At 41.8% G+C, this 19,691-nt stretch overlaps 1 protein-coding gene across 1 annotated transcript; it reads right to left on the bottom strand.

Annotated features, from left to right (window-relative positions):
- Window positions 1-300: 300 nt before the first annotated feature.
- Window positions 301-14,516, bottom strand: LOC126988752 (nonsense-mediated mRNA decay factor SMG9-like). The gene is made up of 9 exons (XM_050847123.1): window positions 14,374-14,516; window positions 10,797-11,206; window positions 10,247-10,335; window positions 9,524-9,722; window positions 8,515-8,694; window positions 7,110-7,404; window positions 6,611-6,764; window positions 5,319-5,421; window positions 301-4,278 (listed from the first exon to the last, which is right to left on the bottom strand). Exons 1-9 carry the CDS (start codon window positions 14,431-14,433, stop codon window positions 4,200-4,202), a joined length of 1,569 nt encoding a protein of 522 aa, XP_050703080.1. The 5' UTR covers window positions 14,434-14,516; the 3' UTR covers window positions 301-4,199.
- Window positions 14,517-19,691: the final 5,175 nt, after the last annotated feature.

Raw genomic sequence — 19,691 nt, 5'->3', positions numbered from 1 at the left:
TTACATATTTAGCACAACTGCCTAAATTTGGGACACATTTTCCATTTTGGGAGACACTTATCTGCACATGGTCTTGGTGGTCATTTCAGTCAGAATGCACTACCCATGCGCAGGGCAGGTGATGTCCAGGCTCCCCCAGTTTACTCTCCCCAGGTAATCATTCTTCAACCAGCCCAAAAGGGAGAATGAACCGCTGCCTTGGGCCAGGATCAAACTTTGGCCTGCAGACTGGCAGCTAGGCATGCTAACCACTACACCTTAAATATAAATACATATACAATAGGTATTTCACAGAAACTGTAAGGTGTTCCATTTATTCATTTACAGATACAAGGGATGATGAATATGCAACACCACAGAACTACACCTCAAAGAGAGGTGAAAAATGGTGCAGCGCTTGAGACTACTTATTCCAAGGAACTGCTGACAGCAGGAATTGTGAGAAAATGGAATTCTCTGTTTGTGACGTCCAGTTGTTGAATAAAGTTCTGGATCTTTGGATACAGGATGCTCAACCTTTATGAGACTGTTTACATCCTGGCATTGATATATAATGTTTGACTATAATTCACAATTCTTCTGAAGCTCTGAATATTCTTTGGAGCCATCAATATCGCACTGTATTAACCTCGTTTCCAAAATAAGAGCAGTAGAGTTGTTCATCATCAATACTGCAACAGGCCTCATACAACTTAGTGCCACATGACTGATTTAATTTTGGTGGGTGAAACTGACCAACTAACAGTAGGCTGCCTGTACCCAACCATAGGTCTGGACAAGTTGATGAAAGGCAGAAAATTTCCCATGCTTTACAAGTTCCCCAGATTATCGGAATAAAGTGTTTCCAAAGCTAGTGATTGTCAAGGGTAAGCCATTTAATGATTCTGTGGTGAACCCATGTGGTAGGCATATTTGCAAGTGAAGAATAAGGTTTGAACATGAAAGGTTGTTATAGATATACATAAGTACATTAATAGAAACATAAATTAAACACAATATAGTATAATGAACACCGAATAGCTTGAAATGTGGGAAAAGCACTTAAGATTTATTAAAAATTAGGCATAAATGGTGAGTTTGCTCTCTTTGTAATGTAATTAATGATCTTTCAACTCTTACTTAAAAAAAAAAAAAAAAAAAAAAAAAAAAAAAAACACTAACATAGCATCAGGCACTTACTTTCTATTTTATGTGAATCCATGAACTCCGTTATTGCAATGCACATGTAGGACTGATATATGGTTTCATACCAGGGATGTTCCTGACCAAAATGCTGTTTTGTAAAGACGATCAATTGATGGATAACTGAGGTGGCTATCAAGACAGCAGTAATTAGTTCACTGTATACCAGAAAAGATTTGAAGAGATTAAACAACTCCAAAACAAGGCAAATAAAGGCATACAGCCCAACAACAATGGCCAGAGCACTAACTCTCCAACACTGCTGTTAGGGGCAAAGTGTAACCTTGTGACTTAATACTCACAAACAGAAGACTGCCACAGGGGCACCAGTGATGGATGTTTCCACCCAACACAGGCAAGAGCTACCCTGCATCTTTTGGGGGCAAACAGGTACAGCAAATTAATGATGTAAATTGTTCTTGAGGAGATTGTTGATCAGTGAATGAATGAAAATGTAGGAGGAAAGCTTTCTAATCTTGATGATGTGTAATATTTCCTAGATGAAAATGGTAATAACCTGATATAAGAGGCTGCTAACACCACTGCACGGGGGAATGTATTGTAAACAAAGCCCTTCATAAAGGAGGAGGTCCTTGTTTTATTGCATAACAGGCAGCTGTTGACAAATACATCAAACCATCTGTTGGCTCGTCAGTCCGCTGAATGGGCGACCTGTTGTATGCAATAAAACCATCTATCATCAAAACAGGAAACATTATGTATTGTTAGTTCCACTTGGGGTCACAGGATTTGAAAAGGATCAAGGAATATATTATGTTGAAGGGTCCTGCAATGAATCAAAACAGTTTACAGAACATTTCTGCATTCCTGTAAGTATACTAACTGACTAAAACTGTAAATGAGTATGATAAAAATATGATTTTTGTAGTGAGTGAGACAAATTAGCCATCAGTGTTTTGCTTGTGCAATGATCATCACTGCAGCAACCCCTACAGGGTCTCCTGAGGCTGTCTCACGTCTTGAAAGTATCAGAAGGAGATCAAAGATAGACAAGAAATCTGTAGGCAAACACTAAGTATAACACAGTCCACAATAAGTTGTAATGATCACAATGCACCTCCATCAAGTAGCTATCCCGTGGTAATTACTGGACTTATGTGACTGGGAGACACGGTAATTAAGAATACATATAACTGCACTGCACTGAAAGTCATATGAGGTGCTTGAAAGGGAAGTAGCTCCTACATTACTGAAGGCTTAGGTAACGGGCTGGATCCTTCCTACACGATGATGATCTGCACATGACAAGCCTTTCGGACTCACCAACTCAGCCCCTGCAGGAAAGGCCATGGATGAGAAAGATAGGAGAGTTTTTTTAAAGAGAGAGAGAGAGAGAGAGAGCATGATTTCTTGATATGCTGGCCATTTATTGTAGTTATTGAATGTTGGAAATCCCCTGTATTCTTTGTTATTTCATTATATCATACAGAAGAAACTAATCTGAATTATGAATAACCACAAATATATCAGTAGAGAAAAAATTAAAAGCAAACAAGTTACCCATAACCTTGGTGTGTGTGTGTGTGTGTGTGTGTGTGTGTGTGTGTCATTCCCCATGGTCTGATCATGTGCTGGACTCACAATCACCAGCCAATACCCTCCCTGAATGGACTTAGGCTCAGGTGATTGTCGTCAGGTATGGCTGGAACCTCACGTCACACCACACCCAGGAGGCAGGACATAACCCTGGACTGACACACAGTAACCATTCCCTGCTGGCTGGACTGACACACAGTAACCATTCCCTGCTGGCTGGACTGACACACAGTAACCATTCCCTGCTGGCTGGACAGGCAGCACAGATTAAGGAGACTGCCAATCTGTCTCCACTCTGCCTGGGAATGGAACCCATGACCTCTCAGTTGTGAGGAGAGCGTGCTAACCATTGCACTATGGAGATCTGTGAGTGTGTGTGTGAGTGTGTGTGTTGGAAACAAATATTGTGACAAAAGAAAGAGAAAACAGACAACTAACAGTAAGAATTAGATCACCCAGTAAAAAAAAAAAAATGTTACTGCCAAATGTCATGAAACATGAGTCAACTTTTAAAAGACAGAGTAACAGATTTTCCCTGGTTAGTTATGACATTAAAGTAGTTAAAAAAAAAATTTTTTTGTTTCTTTTCTTTTAAAGGAATATTTCTATTTTGTCCCGTACTTTCACTCGCTCACTCACACCCAACACCCGACAAGCATATTATGCATACACACTGCTTTTAGATTTAGAGGCTTACCTTATCAAGGATTTCACAAACCTGACAGAACAGAAAATGCTGGAATTAACATAAATGCACATGATGCTCAGCATATAAAATATGGCCTCTACTTACCCATGATCTTTTAATATATATTCATTCAATGTCAGACTCTGACAGAGTCAGCTATTCCACTCTTACTCTTATGTTAACATGACGTAAACGACCTGATGTGGTGAGGTCAGGCATGTAGTTACTAAAGTTTTTGTCGTGGTTCACTCATTACTGTGGTGCCTCACTCCTCATGGCGTGTGCTTGTTGCTCCAACATCTCCGCTGTTCTTATTTCTGGAGCACACGTCCTCCAGGACAATCCCTAGAAGTAGTGTTATGACACAACGCCCAAGGGAGTGAGGAAGCACTGTAATGGGTAGCCACACAAAGAACAATGCAACCTGGAGAGACCCAACACAGCAGCTGGGCCAGTTACTACTGCTACCCAAGGTGACAATGACCAGGGACTGCAGCTCCAAACAACATACGACGCAGTGCCACTCCCACAGCTGGGCACGATGCCCACGTGCACACTGACCCCCATCAGAATAATGACCCCATTCCCACAGCACAAGCTGTCGGGTATGGGAGGGGCAGGAGCAGGGCGGGGCCGACTGGCTGTGAGTCCCACGGAGGGAGGGGGGGCAGAGCGCGCCAGAGAATGGCGCCAGGCGTCACTTGTGGCACGACACCCAGGTAGTGTGGGTGATGGTGCTAGGCAGATGTCCACATACAAGCACCAGCACCGCTCAAGGCAGCAGGCGGCTGTACTCCACGAATAGACTCCACTTGCGCACACTCTCCCAGGTGCGGCATACGTACTGGTACCTGGGAAGGACGGGCTTTTTAGGGAACAGTAACATCAAAGAAAAACAGGCCAACAATAAACAAATACTGCGGACATGAGGCAAACCACTTAAAAGTGCTATTACTCTATCTGCACTGAGAGACATGAGATTTAACCTTTACAGGAGTACAGTAAAAGTCCTTTAATCTGGAATGGAGGAGGTCACAGTCCCTCTGGATTAGCAGATTTTCCAGATTACCAGGAGAGGACCACAGAATGTTCAGAACACACCATGCAGACACACAGACACCGCCGCTGGACCTCAACACCCAGGAGGATGAGGCCACCACCTCCCCTGCCATCACCGCACAGCTACACACTCGCCGCAAAATACCAAGAGGTGCACATACATGTATATGAGGTAAATTGGACGTAATGGCTTACAACGAATTTTGCAATGAGATGGCGAGGAGGCAGAGCTTGAGGAGCGGCCGCCTCACCATGAAGTAAGAGGTGCACGGTACATGTTCAGGATGCACGCTTGTCAGTGCCTTCCGTGTTACTGGTTTATGCTACACTTTCATCACTTGTTGCTGTCTGTTTTGAGTTCTTTTGTTCAGGCCTTGGAGCAATCATCCCATTCAACACCTTATCAACTTCTTTAACCCGGTAGCTGCTGGGTTCATGTTTCTTAAGGCCCCTCAAAGCGAATTAATGCGAAAAATCATCACTAACGCAAATCATTATATACTTAATATATATCAACATATTTGTGATCAGCTTATGTTTGGGGGATTTATGTCAAGGCACAAATTTGGCCTGTCGCTGGTATGCGGTAAAGCCACAAATTTGACCCGTCGCTGATACTGGGCTAATAATGGCTCATATTATTTCGCTTAAAAAAAATATAGTGATAGGATGCAAGTATCCATTATAAGAAAGAAGACAAGTGCAAGTCGTCTTGGAAGTCACTGTTGGCAAGATCCTATTGCAATTAAACTCTGACCTTACAAGTCCAGACCCATGAGAGTGTGATGTACTAGAGACAGGCTTCTGCTGCAACACACAGTCAGGTACTCACCAGGACTTCTCTGTTAAGGTGAGATGGGTGAGAGGCAGACGGCGCAAGCCCAACACCTGTCTCCGCATCTCAAGCATGGCCTCGTGGAATGATACAACAGGACCTGTGCGATGGTGGCAGAGAAATCAGTGATGAGCGTGATACCTTGTCATTACAATAAATCATAAACAAAACAAATCTGTATATGCATTGAAAGACTTTAACTAGGCAAAACAAAGAAGGCACAAGACATGAGTCGAACTTAAGTCCCCGTTAGCTGTGTAAGAAATGTTGAAAAAGTGGATAGTGAAGAATGAAGAATATTGACAGCACTAAAGAATAAGGAGGGATCTGAATGAGGAAGAGAGAAGTGAAATAAAATATAGCAAGAGGAGACATCTGAGAGGAATGAGAGGAGACGAGATAGTCAATATATGGAACAGCTACAGAGAATACTATGACTGGAAGAAAGGAGGGAAACAATGACATAAACTGTGGTAAAAAAAGAAACCAAGTCTGAAGCTCCCATTTCTCTTCTTTTCATTTAGCATCCATATCTTCCCTTATGTCTCTCCTACTCTTGACAATTGTATGCTCTCTCCTCCCTGTTGTTCATCCTCCTCATGTCTTCCTCCACACACTGTCTCCAGGCTAGGGTTGTGGAGTCGGGCTTAAAATTTTCCGACTCCGACTGCGGGAAATTTTAAAGTTGTGACTCAGACTCACGATAAATGATTACGTTAAGGAGTCAGAGTTGGGGGTATTTTTACCGACTCCAACTCCGGCCAAAAGTACCCGACTCCACTGACTCCACATCCCTGCTCCAGGTCATCTTTGGTACTCCAGCTGGTCTCCCTTCTTCTCCTTCTACCTCTTATAGACTAGATTTCTACCAACAACCATCATTTTTACATCTCTTTTTCAAGGGGTTAGAAGTTCAGTGGCTTTAATGAGAGTTAGAGCAGAGGAAAATGAGTGAAACCTGGATTAAAGACTAAGGCCAGATAAATTAGCATAGGCCCAAAACTGTGCCCTATATTGTACACCTAGGAAATCAGAATGTTATCTAAGGTTGGTATTGTCAGATGCTCCCACCCCTCACATCAACTATTTCCAAATGCCAAAAAGGAGGTTAATCGAGTTTTAATGAGTGTTCTTTTAGCTTCACGGTACAGAAGAAAGCTCAGACAACCACCAGGGTCATAAAAGTACCCTTGGAAATGCCCTACACTCCCACGAAAGACTAGTAAATTATGTGTTCTTGGGCGCAGAAATGTTTAAAAATATGGCCCTGAGAAACACGACACACATACTGGGATCTTTGTGGTTGAGGTCTGGCAGCAAGAAGAGGTTGACGAGGCTGCCACAAGACGTCTGGGCCAGTGGGGTGTACGTGAGGCTGTTACAGATACCGACGCGGCTCTCGCTCTCCAGGCATGACCCCAAAAATGCCTCTTGGTAAACGCCCTAGAAATTAAACACATATTAAATTTAAACACAAAAATCCTCCAGTTCAGCTACTAATGAATGTCTTTAATTCCTACTGCATAATGCCTGACTAAAGGGGGGTATGACTGCAGCTATAAATGAAAAAAATAAGAACAACAATATGCTTCAACACAAGACATACAGATCTGTGGGAATATGGATGATATATTGTCACAAAGTCCAACATCACACTACTGAAAATTGTGCACATAAACAGATTTTTACAGCATAAAAGTCCATAAAAGTCCAATGTAGATATAAATTAAAGAATGGAGACAGGGCAACACGAGCATAAGTCCAACAATCATATGAGTGACAACCCACCTGCAGCTTCTTGAGTGTTGCTGGAGTGAAGTGATGGAGAGGTGCGCGGTTATGCACGAACACCACGTGGGGGAAGTACTGCTGGGTGTCCTCAGCGGCAGAAGAGTTGGCAGAGGAGGAGGAGGAGGAGGATGTTGAGGAGGAAGAGGAGGGCTTCATCATCTCACAAGTCTGCAAGAGGCGGATGAGGGTTGGGTCTGCCGCAGCGTCCTGAACCAGCAGCACAGCGTGGGCAATGCTCATCACAAGAGTCAGGACCTGAAGGGATTCCACCTCCATCAGGTTCTCAGTAGAGCTGAAATAAAAGAATTAACATTTTAATACCTAAAACTTTTATGTCAAACACCAAGGTGACTTATGTTACTAACTCTGACAATGCAGAGGCTGGCAGCTTAGCTAGGTACAGGTAACTCTTGATTTACGTGTTTTTTAAATAATGCGGGGTCCAAAATCCAAATAAATGTTTAATTTACACGTTTTTTTCACTTAACGCGATATTTTATGGATTGGCCACCAGATGTCTCACGCAACTGGACTCACACGGCGCCGCGGCCACACAGCTGAGCTCAGTTCTTCCCGCGCGCCACTTGAACAACAATACAGTGCCCACGCTGTCACGCTACTCAACAACAACAACACCCTCGCTGCTGTGCTACCATGAGGGGAAGGGCAGCCAGAGGAGGAACAACGAGAGGGAGAGGAGTCAGAGTGATACAGTAGGCAATAAAGGTACAAACCTACCTCTTGTTTGATTTACATTGTTTTTGATTTACGCGACATCAAGGACACAATACTTGCGTAAATTGAGTTACCTGTATAGTTAAATAAGGTCTGGATTCTTTCAATCTCAGGTGAAACTGACTTGCGGTGAACTGGTGACATCAAGGAACATGCAAGAACACTTTTATGGGGCAGTTGCTCATTCATAAACAAGCACAGCATTGTTGCTGATTATTAATTCATATTTGTTCTGTGTACTGTGGGCATTTTATCCCTTCCCTGTTTACACGACTTGGCAATATTTTGTGGTGCCATGGTAAGTTGTATTATCAGGTGATGTGCATAACACACTGATGCATCTGTTATTTAGCCCGGTAGCAGCGACGGGCCAAATTTGTGGTTTTACCATGTAGCAGCGATGGGCCAAATTTGTGCCATGAAATAAACCCCTCAAAATAGATGATGCATAAACTGATCACAAATGCTTTGATATGTATTACGAAATGGTTTGTGTGAGTGATGATTTTTACTCATTTTTCTTGCTTAGAGGGACCGCTAAGAAACATGATCCCCGCTGCTACCGGGTTAATAATAATAATAATAATAGTTTTATTTCGCCCAGCAGCATATATAAAAAACAAGACGAGTACGCCAACAAAAACAAACGAAATACACATTAACTTACTTATAGTCAGAGGTGAACTTCTTTTCTTGGGTGATAAGTTTGTCCATGATGGAGGAGGAGAGGAGGGGCTGGCAGTCCAGGATCATCAGGCGCTCCGTGGTGATGTAGATCTCAATACCATTAGTCCCGTGGCAGGCTGACATGACTTGCTCCAAACTCTCTGGTCGGAATGTGCACGACCTGGGTGGGTAAAGGAAGGAAAGGTAAGCTTGTATTTTGGTGCATAGGCTGGTATTGGTACTGGCACCAGACGTCTGTTTACCAGTGCTTCAAAGTGCTCCACCGGTTGAGGGATGGGCATGAGCCTGTATTCTTAAACATCTCAGCTCCTCAGTTCACCCGTTTCAAAAGCCTCTCGAAGTTGATAAGCTTCCCATGGACTGTTTTGTGAGCCTGGCAATAACTGTACATGACCTCTACATCTTGAACGGGAAAATCACCCACGAAAACCTGGTCGATCTTCTCCGTGGCCTTGGAAAATAGTCATAATGGGGCTCTGAGACGTTTAAAAATACAGACCATGGCCTCGCTGCAGGTCTAATGTAGAGCTGCCAGATGCCGACCCTTCACACTCCCATACTTAGAACAAATCCCAAGTATTTAAGCTTTTTTCCTTCCTCCAGCCTTTCCACTCTCATTATTTTGCCTCACCTCTACCCGAATGTAGTAAAAGTTGACAAAATCCCTTGAGTGAGGTGTCAAATTAATGATTGAATTGCGGGCTTTTAGTACCATTGTCATGCCCAGAGAGCTTACTTTTCTATTTTCTCTATTTTTCAACACGACCTTTGCGTGTATCAAAACACACGAGAAATTAATCAAGACCAGGAGAGGGTATTCGCCGGCTGCCTGGGATTGAACCCGCGACCAACGTGACGGGAGAGCCACTCCTTACCGAGTCAGCCAAAGATGTACCCCACTCGCCAAGTAGGTTATGGGAGGCTCCCTTATCAGGCCTAGTCGACGCACTACACCATCATGGCTATATATTCCACAGTGTAATGCTCACCGGCTCTTGTGGATGTTGATGTTAGGATCAACAAGGAGGGAGGCGAGGGATGACTTCCCCACGCCCTGGAGACCCATGACAGCCACCACGAGGAAGTTGCTTTGGTCCAGCAGGTAAGGGCCAAGGTCATCACACAGACTGAGGCTCTCGTCCAGCAGGCGCAGCGGACCCTTCATCGTCCTCTCAGGATTGAGCGAGGCTGCAACAGTGGAGACATGATAATTACATACTTGGTCCATGTACCATATTATATCTCTAAGCTGCTAAATACTGAACATGGTAAGTATGAGGTGTTCAGTGTACAAGGGGCGACCCAACCAATTAGCTCTAGTCTCATAATTAGTATTTTTTTTGTTTTTTCTTTTGTTCGCTTCCCTTAACCCGGTAGCAGCGGGGATCATGTTTGTTAACGGTCCCTCCAAGTGAGAAAAATGAGAAAAAATCACCCCTCACACAAACCATTTCATAATATATATCAAAGCATTTGTGATCAGATTATTTATCATCTATTTTGGGGGGTTTATATCATGGCACAAATTTGGCCCGTCGCTGCTACATGGTAATGCCACAAATTTGGCCCTTTGCTGCTACTGGGTTAAGTGGTAAACCATAAAAAATTCTTAGTTATCCAGTAATTTCACTATTGTTTAAGTGGATCATTCTACAATCTCTTATCATGCTTTGCAACTCACATATATTTGCCTGGACCATAGCCTTCCTTACCTTCCATCATGAGGGGCTTGGGGCTGATATGATACTGCTGGCTAGTTGGGGCGCTGCTACCAGGATTCACAACAGGAGCAGAGTCTTTCCTGAAATGGCATTCAACATAATTAGGTAAAGAAATAAAGTTAATTATCAATGTGTATATCTATATCTATCCATAATGTTATCTGCACGTGCCAACCATAACCACACGGCCACAACTTCTAAGGATCATTGTGTGTGCTATGATGTTCAGCTTACAGAGGAGGGTATCAGGACACCTCTCCTCCCGAAATTGACCTATCCTTCGGCCACTCCTCCTGACTCTTTTGTAGGAGCAGTGAGAAGCGGGCTTTTTTTCATTAATGCTTCCTTTTTTTTTTGGCCCTTGAACTGTTTCCTTTACACACACACACACACACACACACACACACACACACACACACACACACACACACACAAAAAAAAAAAAAAAAAAAAAAAAAAAAAAACTTTGCCAGTTACTGTAAAATCTCATCCCCTTCTTATTATCTTGGAATAAAATCTGTAAAGGAGTTGCAGGACTAACCTGGCCGTTACTGCAGCAGCATTGGGGGAGGTGGCGCGCTGTTCACTGCTGCTGCGGGCCCGAGAGAGGATGACCGGGGTGGGCGTGACTACCCCAGATGGTGGCGGCTCCTCGCTCTCTCCCTCTCTTCCAGGAGGACGACCAGCATCCCCGGAGAAGATGGAGTTCCTGGCGCCCTCGTTGATCCTGAGAACGCCGCCCGTCCCTCCACCTCCCCCCAGGCTGCCTCTCTTCTCCCACTCGTCATGGTAGCGACCACCCCCACGCTTCTCCCAGCCATGTGGGTGTGGATGCTCGTAGTTGTTGGAGTTGCTGGAGCCCCCCTTGAAGTCTGATGGTGGCTTTCCAAGCACGTGTATCACTGGGGCACGCATGGTGTCAGGTAAAAACGTCTCAAATTCACGATCAGGCTGGAAATGAGAGAGAAAGTATAAGAAAGATTCCCCAGTTTTCCTGCCCAAACAGACAAGTCAGTGCTGTGATGAACGGATGCATTCCAAATCTATCAAGTGAGACATCCGAGACATGTATAGAGACTCAAAAAAGCCTGAAGTCGTGGGGTTCCCTCTGGCTAACCACTACTCCACGGAGGCATGGTGTGTTCATATTTATAAAGTAATACCTCGGTTTACAAGTGCCTTACTTTACGAGTGTTTTGATTTACAAGCAAAAGAAATTAATTAAAAATGTTTTGCTTTACAAATGGTGACTTGGTGTACGAGTATTATGTTTGTACAAGTTGAAGACGGTAGTGCGGGTTCGCTTTGCTTGCCGTAAGATGAGAGCGCTCAGAGCGGAATACAATGGGAATGGGGTCTCAGTCTGTATTGTACACTCACAGAGGTAACATCCATGCGCTCTTGTCCTCTTACATTTGTGCTCTAGTGTGTGATCTTTGTGTTCTCAGCATTACAACGTGCATTCGTTTTGGTTTACGAGTGTTTTAAGTTTGTGAGCAAAAGTCCGGGAATGAACTAAGCTCGTAAACCGAGGTCTGGCTGTATCCCTAAGGTCGCTGTAGTACACGTTAATATACCTGCAGCCTCTGTAGGAAGGACTCAATCCCCATATTTTTTTTTTGTTTTGTTTTTGGCTCCTGTATTTTACTTGTGTCAAACTGAAAAGATAATTGCCCAAATAAATACAAAACACTTTCTAGTTACTAATTTCCACTGGCCCACACTCTAAAATGCACACACCTTGATACTATACATTACAAAGCTCAACAATTCCTCCTTATCAAGCAAAAGAAAATAAGGACAGCTTGCAAAATTGATAAGAACAATGCCAGAAGTTCCTAAACACACACACAGACCAAAAATGTAACAAAATATCAATGAATTATACAGTTCTCAGTGCCAAATTTCCTCTTCAGTAAGTGAAAGGAGATAAATACAGCTTGCCAAATTGATGAAAATAATGAGTAAAGTTCGTAAACTCACACAAACGAATACCGTAACAAAATATCAACAAATTATATAGTTTTCGGTACCCAAATTTTCTTTTTACTTAGTTCAGTTTGTTAGTAAGTTATCATAGTCATTTTCTCTCTTTGTGTAATTACATTTTTCTCTTAGGTTAAGGAAATATGATAAGGAAAGCTTGTCAAATTTATAAAAAAACAAGGTTAGCAAAATATGATAAAGAAAGCTTGTCAAGTTTATAAAAAAACAAGGTTAGCAAAATCTGATAAAGAAAGCTTGCAAATTTACAAAAAAAACAAGGTTAGCGAAATATGATAAAGAAAGCTTGCCAAATTTACAAAAACAATGCCAGAAGTTCACATTATTAGATGGTTAGTTTAGTTATTTAGTTATGAAATGCCAGAATTTTCTCTTTACTACACTCCAACACGACCTCTGCGTGTAATGAAACAGACAAGGAAAGGTTTTGCCGGCGCCAGGGATCGAACCCGTGACCAGCGAGACAGGAGAGCCACTCCTTAACCAGTCGGCCAAAGAGATATACCCCAGGCAGAGGGAGTTATGGGAGGCTTGTCCATCAGGCTTAGTTGCTGCGGCACTACAGTTAGTTATTTGATTAGTTAAGTTAGTTTTCTCTTTAGTTTGATTTTTCTTTTGTTTGTGAAATAAAATAAAACAGCTTGCCAAACTGATAAGAACAATGGCAGAAGTTCATATCTTTAGTTAGTGGTTAATTTATACATTTATTTATTAATAAGTTGTTAGTAAGTTTAGTTAGACAGTTAGTTAGATAGCTATACCTTTAGTAAATGAAAAAAAAAAAGATTAAAAACAGCTTGCCAAACTGATTAGAACAATACCAGAAGTCATATCTTTAGTTAGGTGGTTTATTTATACATTTATTTATTTAGTAAGTTGTTAGTAAGTTTAGTTAGACAGTTAGTTAGATAGCTATACCTTTAGTAAATGAAAAAAAGATTAAAAACAGCTTGCCAAACTGATTAGAACAATGCCAGAACCGCATATCTTTAGCTATAGTTTAGTTAGAACAGTTAGATGGTTTATTTAGTTAAGTTAGTCAGTGTTCTCTTTAGTTTAGTTAATATTTCCCTTTAGTTAGTGAAATATGATAAAGACATAAGCCACATAGATAAGCCAGTCCCACCTTGACCAAAACCTATATATTCAATCCTATATATTTAAGCCCCCATATTTAACACACATGATAAAATACGGTCATAGATAGTTAGCTTGTACCTTAGATAGTGAAATATGATAAAGACATAGCCATATAGATAGGCCACCAACCCTTGACCAAAACATATCATCACATATTTTATCTTACATATTTAACCCCAATTCCACACACACGGTAATATAAAGCAATAGATAGTTAGTTTGCTCCTTAGTTAGTGAAATACGATAAGGACATAAGCCACATAGATAAGTCAGTTGGCCCAGTCAGTCACCCCACCCATGACCCAAAACGTATATTCAGTCCTATATATTTAACCCTCAATTCCACACACATGATAATATAAAGCCATAGTTAGTTAGTTTGCTCCTTAGTTAGTGAAATATGATAAGGACATAAGCCATATAGATAAGCCAGTAACGAACCCATGACCCAAAACGAATCATCATATATTCAATCCTACATATTTAACCCTCATTTCCACACACATGATAATATAAAGCCATAGTTAGTTAGTTTGCTCCTTAGTTAGTGAAATACGATAAAGACATCAGCCATATAGATAAGCCAGTAACGAACCCATGACCCAAAACGAATCATCATATATTCAATCCTATATATTTAACCCTCAATTCCACACACATGATAATATAAAGCCATAGTTAGTTAGTTTGCTCCTTAGTTAGTGAAATACGATAAGGACATCAGCCATATAGATAAGCCAGTACCGTACCCTTGACCAATACGTATCAACATATATTTTATCTTACATATTTAAGACCCCAAATTTCACACACACGATAAACCCGAAGCCTAAAACACAGCCACAACGTCATCACCACTAAAAAAAATAAATAAAAAAATACCCCTATGATATATTCCTTGAAGGTCGTGATAAGGCCACCAGTACTTCCCCTTATTTCACCCTTCCCAGGCCTCCCCGCCCGCCCATACTCACCTTATGGAACACTTTTCTAATCTTCTTCTTATATTTTCCTCTGTCGCCAACATCGGCCATAATACTCCTCAGTAGGACATGGTTTTCCTGCCCTCACCATAACGTCTCCTTGCTAGCGTGCGGCCATATTGGGAAACTGCCCATGTTATCGTACTCGGTGCCTCGCATATATCGGTTCGTTGGTATTAAGAGGGTTTTCGTCCTTATAGGTTTATAGTGTTTATCGGTTTCTGCTATAAATCGGTTTCTGGCATATATTGGGTCTGGTATTTATCGTTTTTTGGCTGTGACGTCACCAGATTGTCGTACTCAGAGCTTGGCATTTATCGGTTTTGGGGTATATATAGGTTTGCTATTTATATATTTCTGTCATTTATAGGTTTTTAGCATTATCGGGTCTGCTATTTATCGGTTTTTGCCTGTGACGTCACCAGATTGTCGTACTCAGAGCTTGGCATTTATCGGTTTTGGGGTATATCTAGGTTTGTTATTTATATATTTCGGCCATTTATAGGTTTTTGGCATTTATCGGGTCTGATATTTATCGGTTTTTGCCTGTGACGTCACCAGATTGTCGTACGTACTCGGAGCTGTTAACGGTTTTTGGGTACTAATTAAGAGGGTTTTGATTCTTATAGGTTTATAGTGTTTATCGGTTTCTGCCATTTATCGGTTTCTGTCATTTATCGGTTTCTGGTATATATCGGGTCTGGTATTTATTGGTTTCTTGCATTTATCAGGTTATGCAATTCATCGGTTTCTGCCATTTATATTGGTGTCTGGCATTTATCTATTTCTGCCATTTACCAGTCTGACATTTATAGGTTTCTAGCTGGCATTTACCGGTTTCTGGAATGAATCGGTTTCTGCTATTTATAGTTTTGTGGCATTTAGTTATCGGTCTTTAATTGGCATTTATCGGTTTATGTCATTTATCAATTTCTGACATTTACAGGTTTCTGACATTTATCGGTTTCTGACAGGTATCGTTTTTTGTCATTTATCAGTTTTTGTTTTTATCGGTTAATTGCTGCCATTTATCGGTTTCTGACAATTATCGGTTTCTGACATTTATCGGTTTCTAGTAGCCTATCTGTTTCTGGCATCTATAGGTTTCTGAAATGTATAGTTTTTTGGCATTTATCGGTTTCTAGCATTTATCGGTTTCTAGCACTTATCGGTTTCTAGCATTTATCAGTTTCTAGCATTTATCGGTTTCTAGCATTTATCGGTTTCTAGGATTTATCGGTTTCTAGCATTTATCGGTTTCTAGTATTTATCGGTTTCTGGTAGTTATCGGTTTCTGGGATGTATTTGTTTCTAGCATATATCCGTTTCTGGCATTAATCGGTATCTGTCATTTATCGGTATCTATACCAATTATCGGCTTTTGACATTTTTTTTTTATCGGTTTCTGGCATTAATAGGCTTCTTCATATATCGGTTTCTGGCATTTATCAATTTCTTGTTTTGACGCCACCATGGAGGTTATCGTACTCAGGACATCGCATAATTATCATATTGTATAAACGCTATCACAACCCACCCCCTCCCTCCCAAACAGTATCTAATCAAACTTATTATGTAAAACTTAAGTACCATAATATTCTACACGCGTGGGAAACATAAATTAAGGTTAATTAAACTGATTTGACTGTCGTATTTGGGAATCATTGTATAGAACTCCGTGAGCAGTGTTGCCAACTCGCCTGCGGGAAGACTCGCCTTTCAAAACCGCTAAACTCGCTAAATTTCCATATATAAACTGTTGGAGCCCTCTTTTTTTCAATCACAAGTGAAGCACCCTTTATAGTATAGATTTATTATATCCTACACTATTTACTGTTAGTTAAATCTGCACTGTACGTATATATAGATAGCCTTATAAAACTCCTTGGCTTGGGTTCGCCACCAAAGAAAATGTGATGATTTGAAGGGTAACTCACGATAAACCGAAGAACAAAGAAATTGATCCAAATAGGGGAAATAAAACCATGTGACGGCCCCGAGATGCGGTTAAAGACTCCAAAAGGCATCAAACCACAGGGACCCGCTTGGCGCGACGCTAAAATGCCCGTCTTCCGTCTCGGGGCCCGGGTTCGAATCCCGGGCGGAACATTGGAGAAAGGATTAGGGCCGTATTTTAAGACGCCATCACTTCTCACATCAGCTATTTCTAATGGTCAAAGAGGGGATCAATCTGTTTTACATGAGTGTTTTTTAAGGATCATGGCACAGAAGAAGGGTCAAACTACCACCAGGGTCATAAAACTACCACCAGGGTCATAAAACTACCCCTGGAAAGGCCTACACTGCGCAGCTCCTCGAAAGCCATGTCAAATATGTGAACTTGGGCGACAAAATGTTTTAAAATACGACCCTTAGCTTGGTGTTGTCGGACGCTTCCACCCCTCACATTAACTATATTCAAAGGCCAATTAGGAGATCATTTGGGACCTCATGAGTGTTTTCTTAGGTTCAGGGTACAGAAGAAGGGTCAAACTACCACCAGGGTCATCAAAGTACCCTTGGAAATGCCCAAAACTTCTAGGAAAGCCATGTCAAATGTGTGTAGGCTACTTGGGCGCCGAAATGCAGTAGATAAATTTCCCATGTGTTTCGAAAAGTGACAAAAAACAACAGCAAAAGCAACACTAAGAGCTGGAAAGTGCATGATAGGCGGATATTAGAATCTTCAAAGCTTATTAGATGCGGTTTAGGTGAATATGGAAGAGATTTTGCAGTTAGATTTATTCGAAAAGTGACGAAAAAACAGCAACAACGACACAAATAGCTGGAAAATACATGTTACGCGTATATGAGAATCTTCAAAGCTTATTAGATGCGGTTTAGGTGAATATGGAAGAGATTTTGCAGTTAGATTTATGGAAGAATAGAGCAAGATAGTTAAAGGGAATAGGTCAGAAGATGAGAGGTACGCTACATAGAAAATAGGAGAGGATGAGCTACAACGGCCGTGTGAATGATAGGCCTACCCGGGGATGTGGAGGAGGAGGAAAGAACGAGGGAGCGAGAACAAGAGAACGAGACCGAGAGAACGAGACCGAGAGAACGAGACCGAGAGAACGAGACCGAGAGAACGAGACCGAGAGAACGAGAGTGAGAGAGAGAGAGAGAGAGAGAGAGAGAGAGAGAGAGAGAGAGAGAGAGAGAGAGAGAGAGAGAGAGAGAGAGAGAGAGAGAGAGAGAGAGAGAGAGAGAGAGAGAGAGAGAGAGAGAGAGAGAGAGAGAGAGAGAGAGAGAACTTATGACATGGACAGAGCGCAGGGAAGGAAGAGGAAAGTGCAATTCGTATATAAAAAAAATAACTTATATTTTCAAGGAGGTAAACAATGATACATATATTCAGGTGTTCTATTTAGGAGTCCAGAATTAAATATCGCTTTCTATTCAAATGCATCTCCAAGGGAAAGATTTGTTTATAGTGAATTTATCGTGTGTGTGTGTGTGTGTGTGTGTGTGTGTGTGTGTGTGTGTGTGTGTGTGTGTGTGTTGATGGTTTACATATATCACAGTTATACAAATGGTCGGTATGTGAACACAGGTTTTATTTATTTATTTTTTTATGTTACCAACTGCTGTGTGTCATAAATTTGTCAAGCTAATAGTCATGTTAAAAGGTTACTATTTCATGCCTGGGCGCTGAAAAAATTGCGTTCGTTTTTCATTTATTTCTTTTATATATTTTTTTATATTCTTGGTGTTTTTTTTTGCGTTTCTATTTTTGTTTTTTTGTTTTCGTCTTAACTTGCTATTGTTTTCTGCTTCTTCTTTTTCTTCTTCTTTTTTGTTTCTATTTTTGTTTCCTTCTTTTTTTCTTTTGTTTTCTTTTGTTTTGTTTTCTTCTTCTTCTTCTTCTTCTTCTTCTTCTTCTTCTTCTTCTTTACATTTTCCATCGTAATACTTTTTATTTCATTTTCGAGTTCCCGTATTTTTCTTTCCTTCTTTTCAACTTCATTTTTTCCTTGTATTTTCTCTCTAACTGAATTGTCACAGTTTATTTGGCAGAAGCAAAAATCAAGTTGACTCTCTCTATCTCCCTCCCTCTCTTTCTCTTACTGACCCCCTCCCTTACACACACGACCCACACACACATGCACCCCCTCATCCACCCCCTCCACATCCCTTCACCACCCCTCACACACACTAGATGGACAGGAATGAGAGAAGACAACTCTGACACAAATCCTCGGAGGTCATTGTGCACGGCTTCGGAAACTAAAGACAAAAGGCGAACTGCGAGGTCAGACTGCCCGGAGAGAGAGGGAGGGAGAGGTGGGGTTAGGTGGGTGGTGGGGGTGACGAACTGGCTGTCCATCGATAATAGTGTTTGGCGATAAGGAGAAGGAGAGATAAGCGTTAAAATGTGGCGGTCTCCGAACTCCTACGTCAGTCTTTTGTCTTGGTGGGGGAGTTTCGTTATGTTGGGTACTCCTCTTTGCCTCGCCCCTTCCCTCCCGTTCCTGAATTTCTTTTTGTTCTTCATTGTTCTCCTTTTCCTTTACCCCCGTTTTCCTCCTTCCTTCTCTCCCTGGTTCCCTTCTGTTCGTACGCCATCCCTTTCCTTCTCTCCCTCCCTCGCTTTCTCTCTCCCTTCGTCTTTTTCGCTTTTCATTGTTCTCTCTTTTCTGCATCCCTGCTACTACTCCTGCATACTCTTACTTCTTCTGTTACTCCTTCCTTTGTTCTTTATTGTCCTTCCTTTCCTCCACTTCTCTTTCCTCTCTTCCTTCTTTTTTTCCTTTTCTTTCCATTCTCTTTCCTCGCTATTCCTGTCTTTCTCCCTCTCTCCCTTCCTTTCTTTCTTTCTTTTCGTTCTTTATCGTTGTCTCTTTCCTCTCTACTCCTTCCCTTATCTCTTTCCTCCACTCCTCTGATCTGTCTTCTCCTTCCTTCCTCTCTCCCTCTCTCTCCCTTCCTCTCGTATGTCATCCCTTCCTCCTCCTTCATCAAACCTTTCTTCCTCGCTGCCACTGCCTCCCTTCATTCTTTCCGTTCGTTATTCCTCTTCCTATCACTTCATTCATCCTCCTACTCCTCCTCCTCCTCCTCCTGCTCTCCTTCTTCCGTTGAGAGCGCATCTGTATGAAGAATGGCCAAGGAGACTCAATTCTTTACTCTGAGAAGCGGGCGACTCCGAGGGGATTAGAAATGGGTCTTTAAGTTCCCGAGGTTCAGTAACGTCGATCAATCTATGTTTTTCGAGCTCGACACTAACTAGAGGATTAGAATAAGCGGGTTGCATTACAAGCGAAGAGTTTCCATGTTTCTTCCTTCACCACCACCATCACCTCCTC

This window comes from Eriocheir sinensis, chromosome 70 (assembly GCF_024679095.1).
Source record: "Eriocheir sinensis breed Jianghai 21 chromosome 70, ASM2467909v1, whole genome shotgun sequence".
NCBI lineage: Eukaryota > Metazoa > Arthropoda > Malacostraca > Decapoda > Varunidae > Eriocheir > Eriocheir sinensis.
The sequence above is the reverse complement of the archived record's forward strand: the minus strand, read 5'-3'. Positions and strand labels throughout refer to the sequence as shown.

Coding starts and splice junctions, on each gene's coding strand:
- LOC126988752 (XM_050847123.1), bottom strand. CDS start 14,433: ATGGCCGATGTTGGCGACAGAGGAAAATATAAGAAGAAGATTAGAAAA. Junction 11,207..14,373: donor TTAGAAAAGTGTTCCATAAG/GTGAGTATGGGC, acceptor TCTCATTTCCAG/CCTGATCGTGAATTTGAGAC. Junction 8,695..9,523: donor ATCAACATCCACAAGAGCCG/GTGAGCATTACA, acceptor TTACCCACCCAG/GTCGTGCACATTCCGACCAG.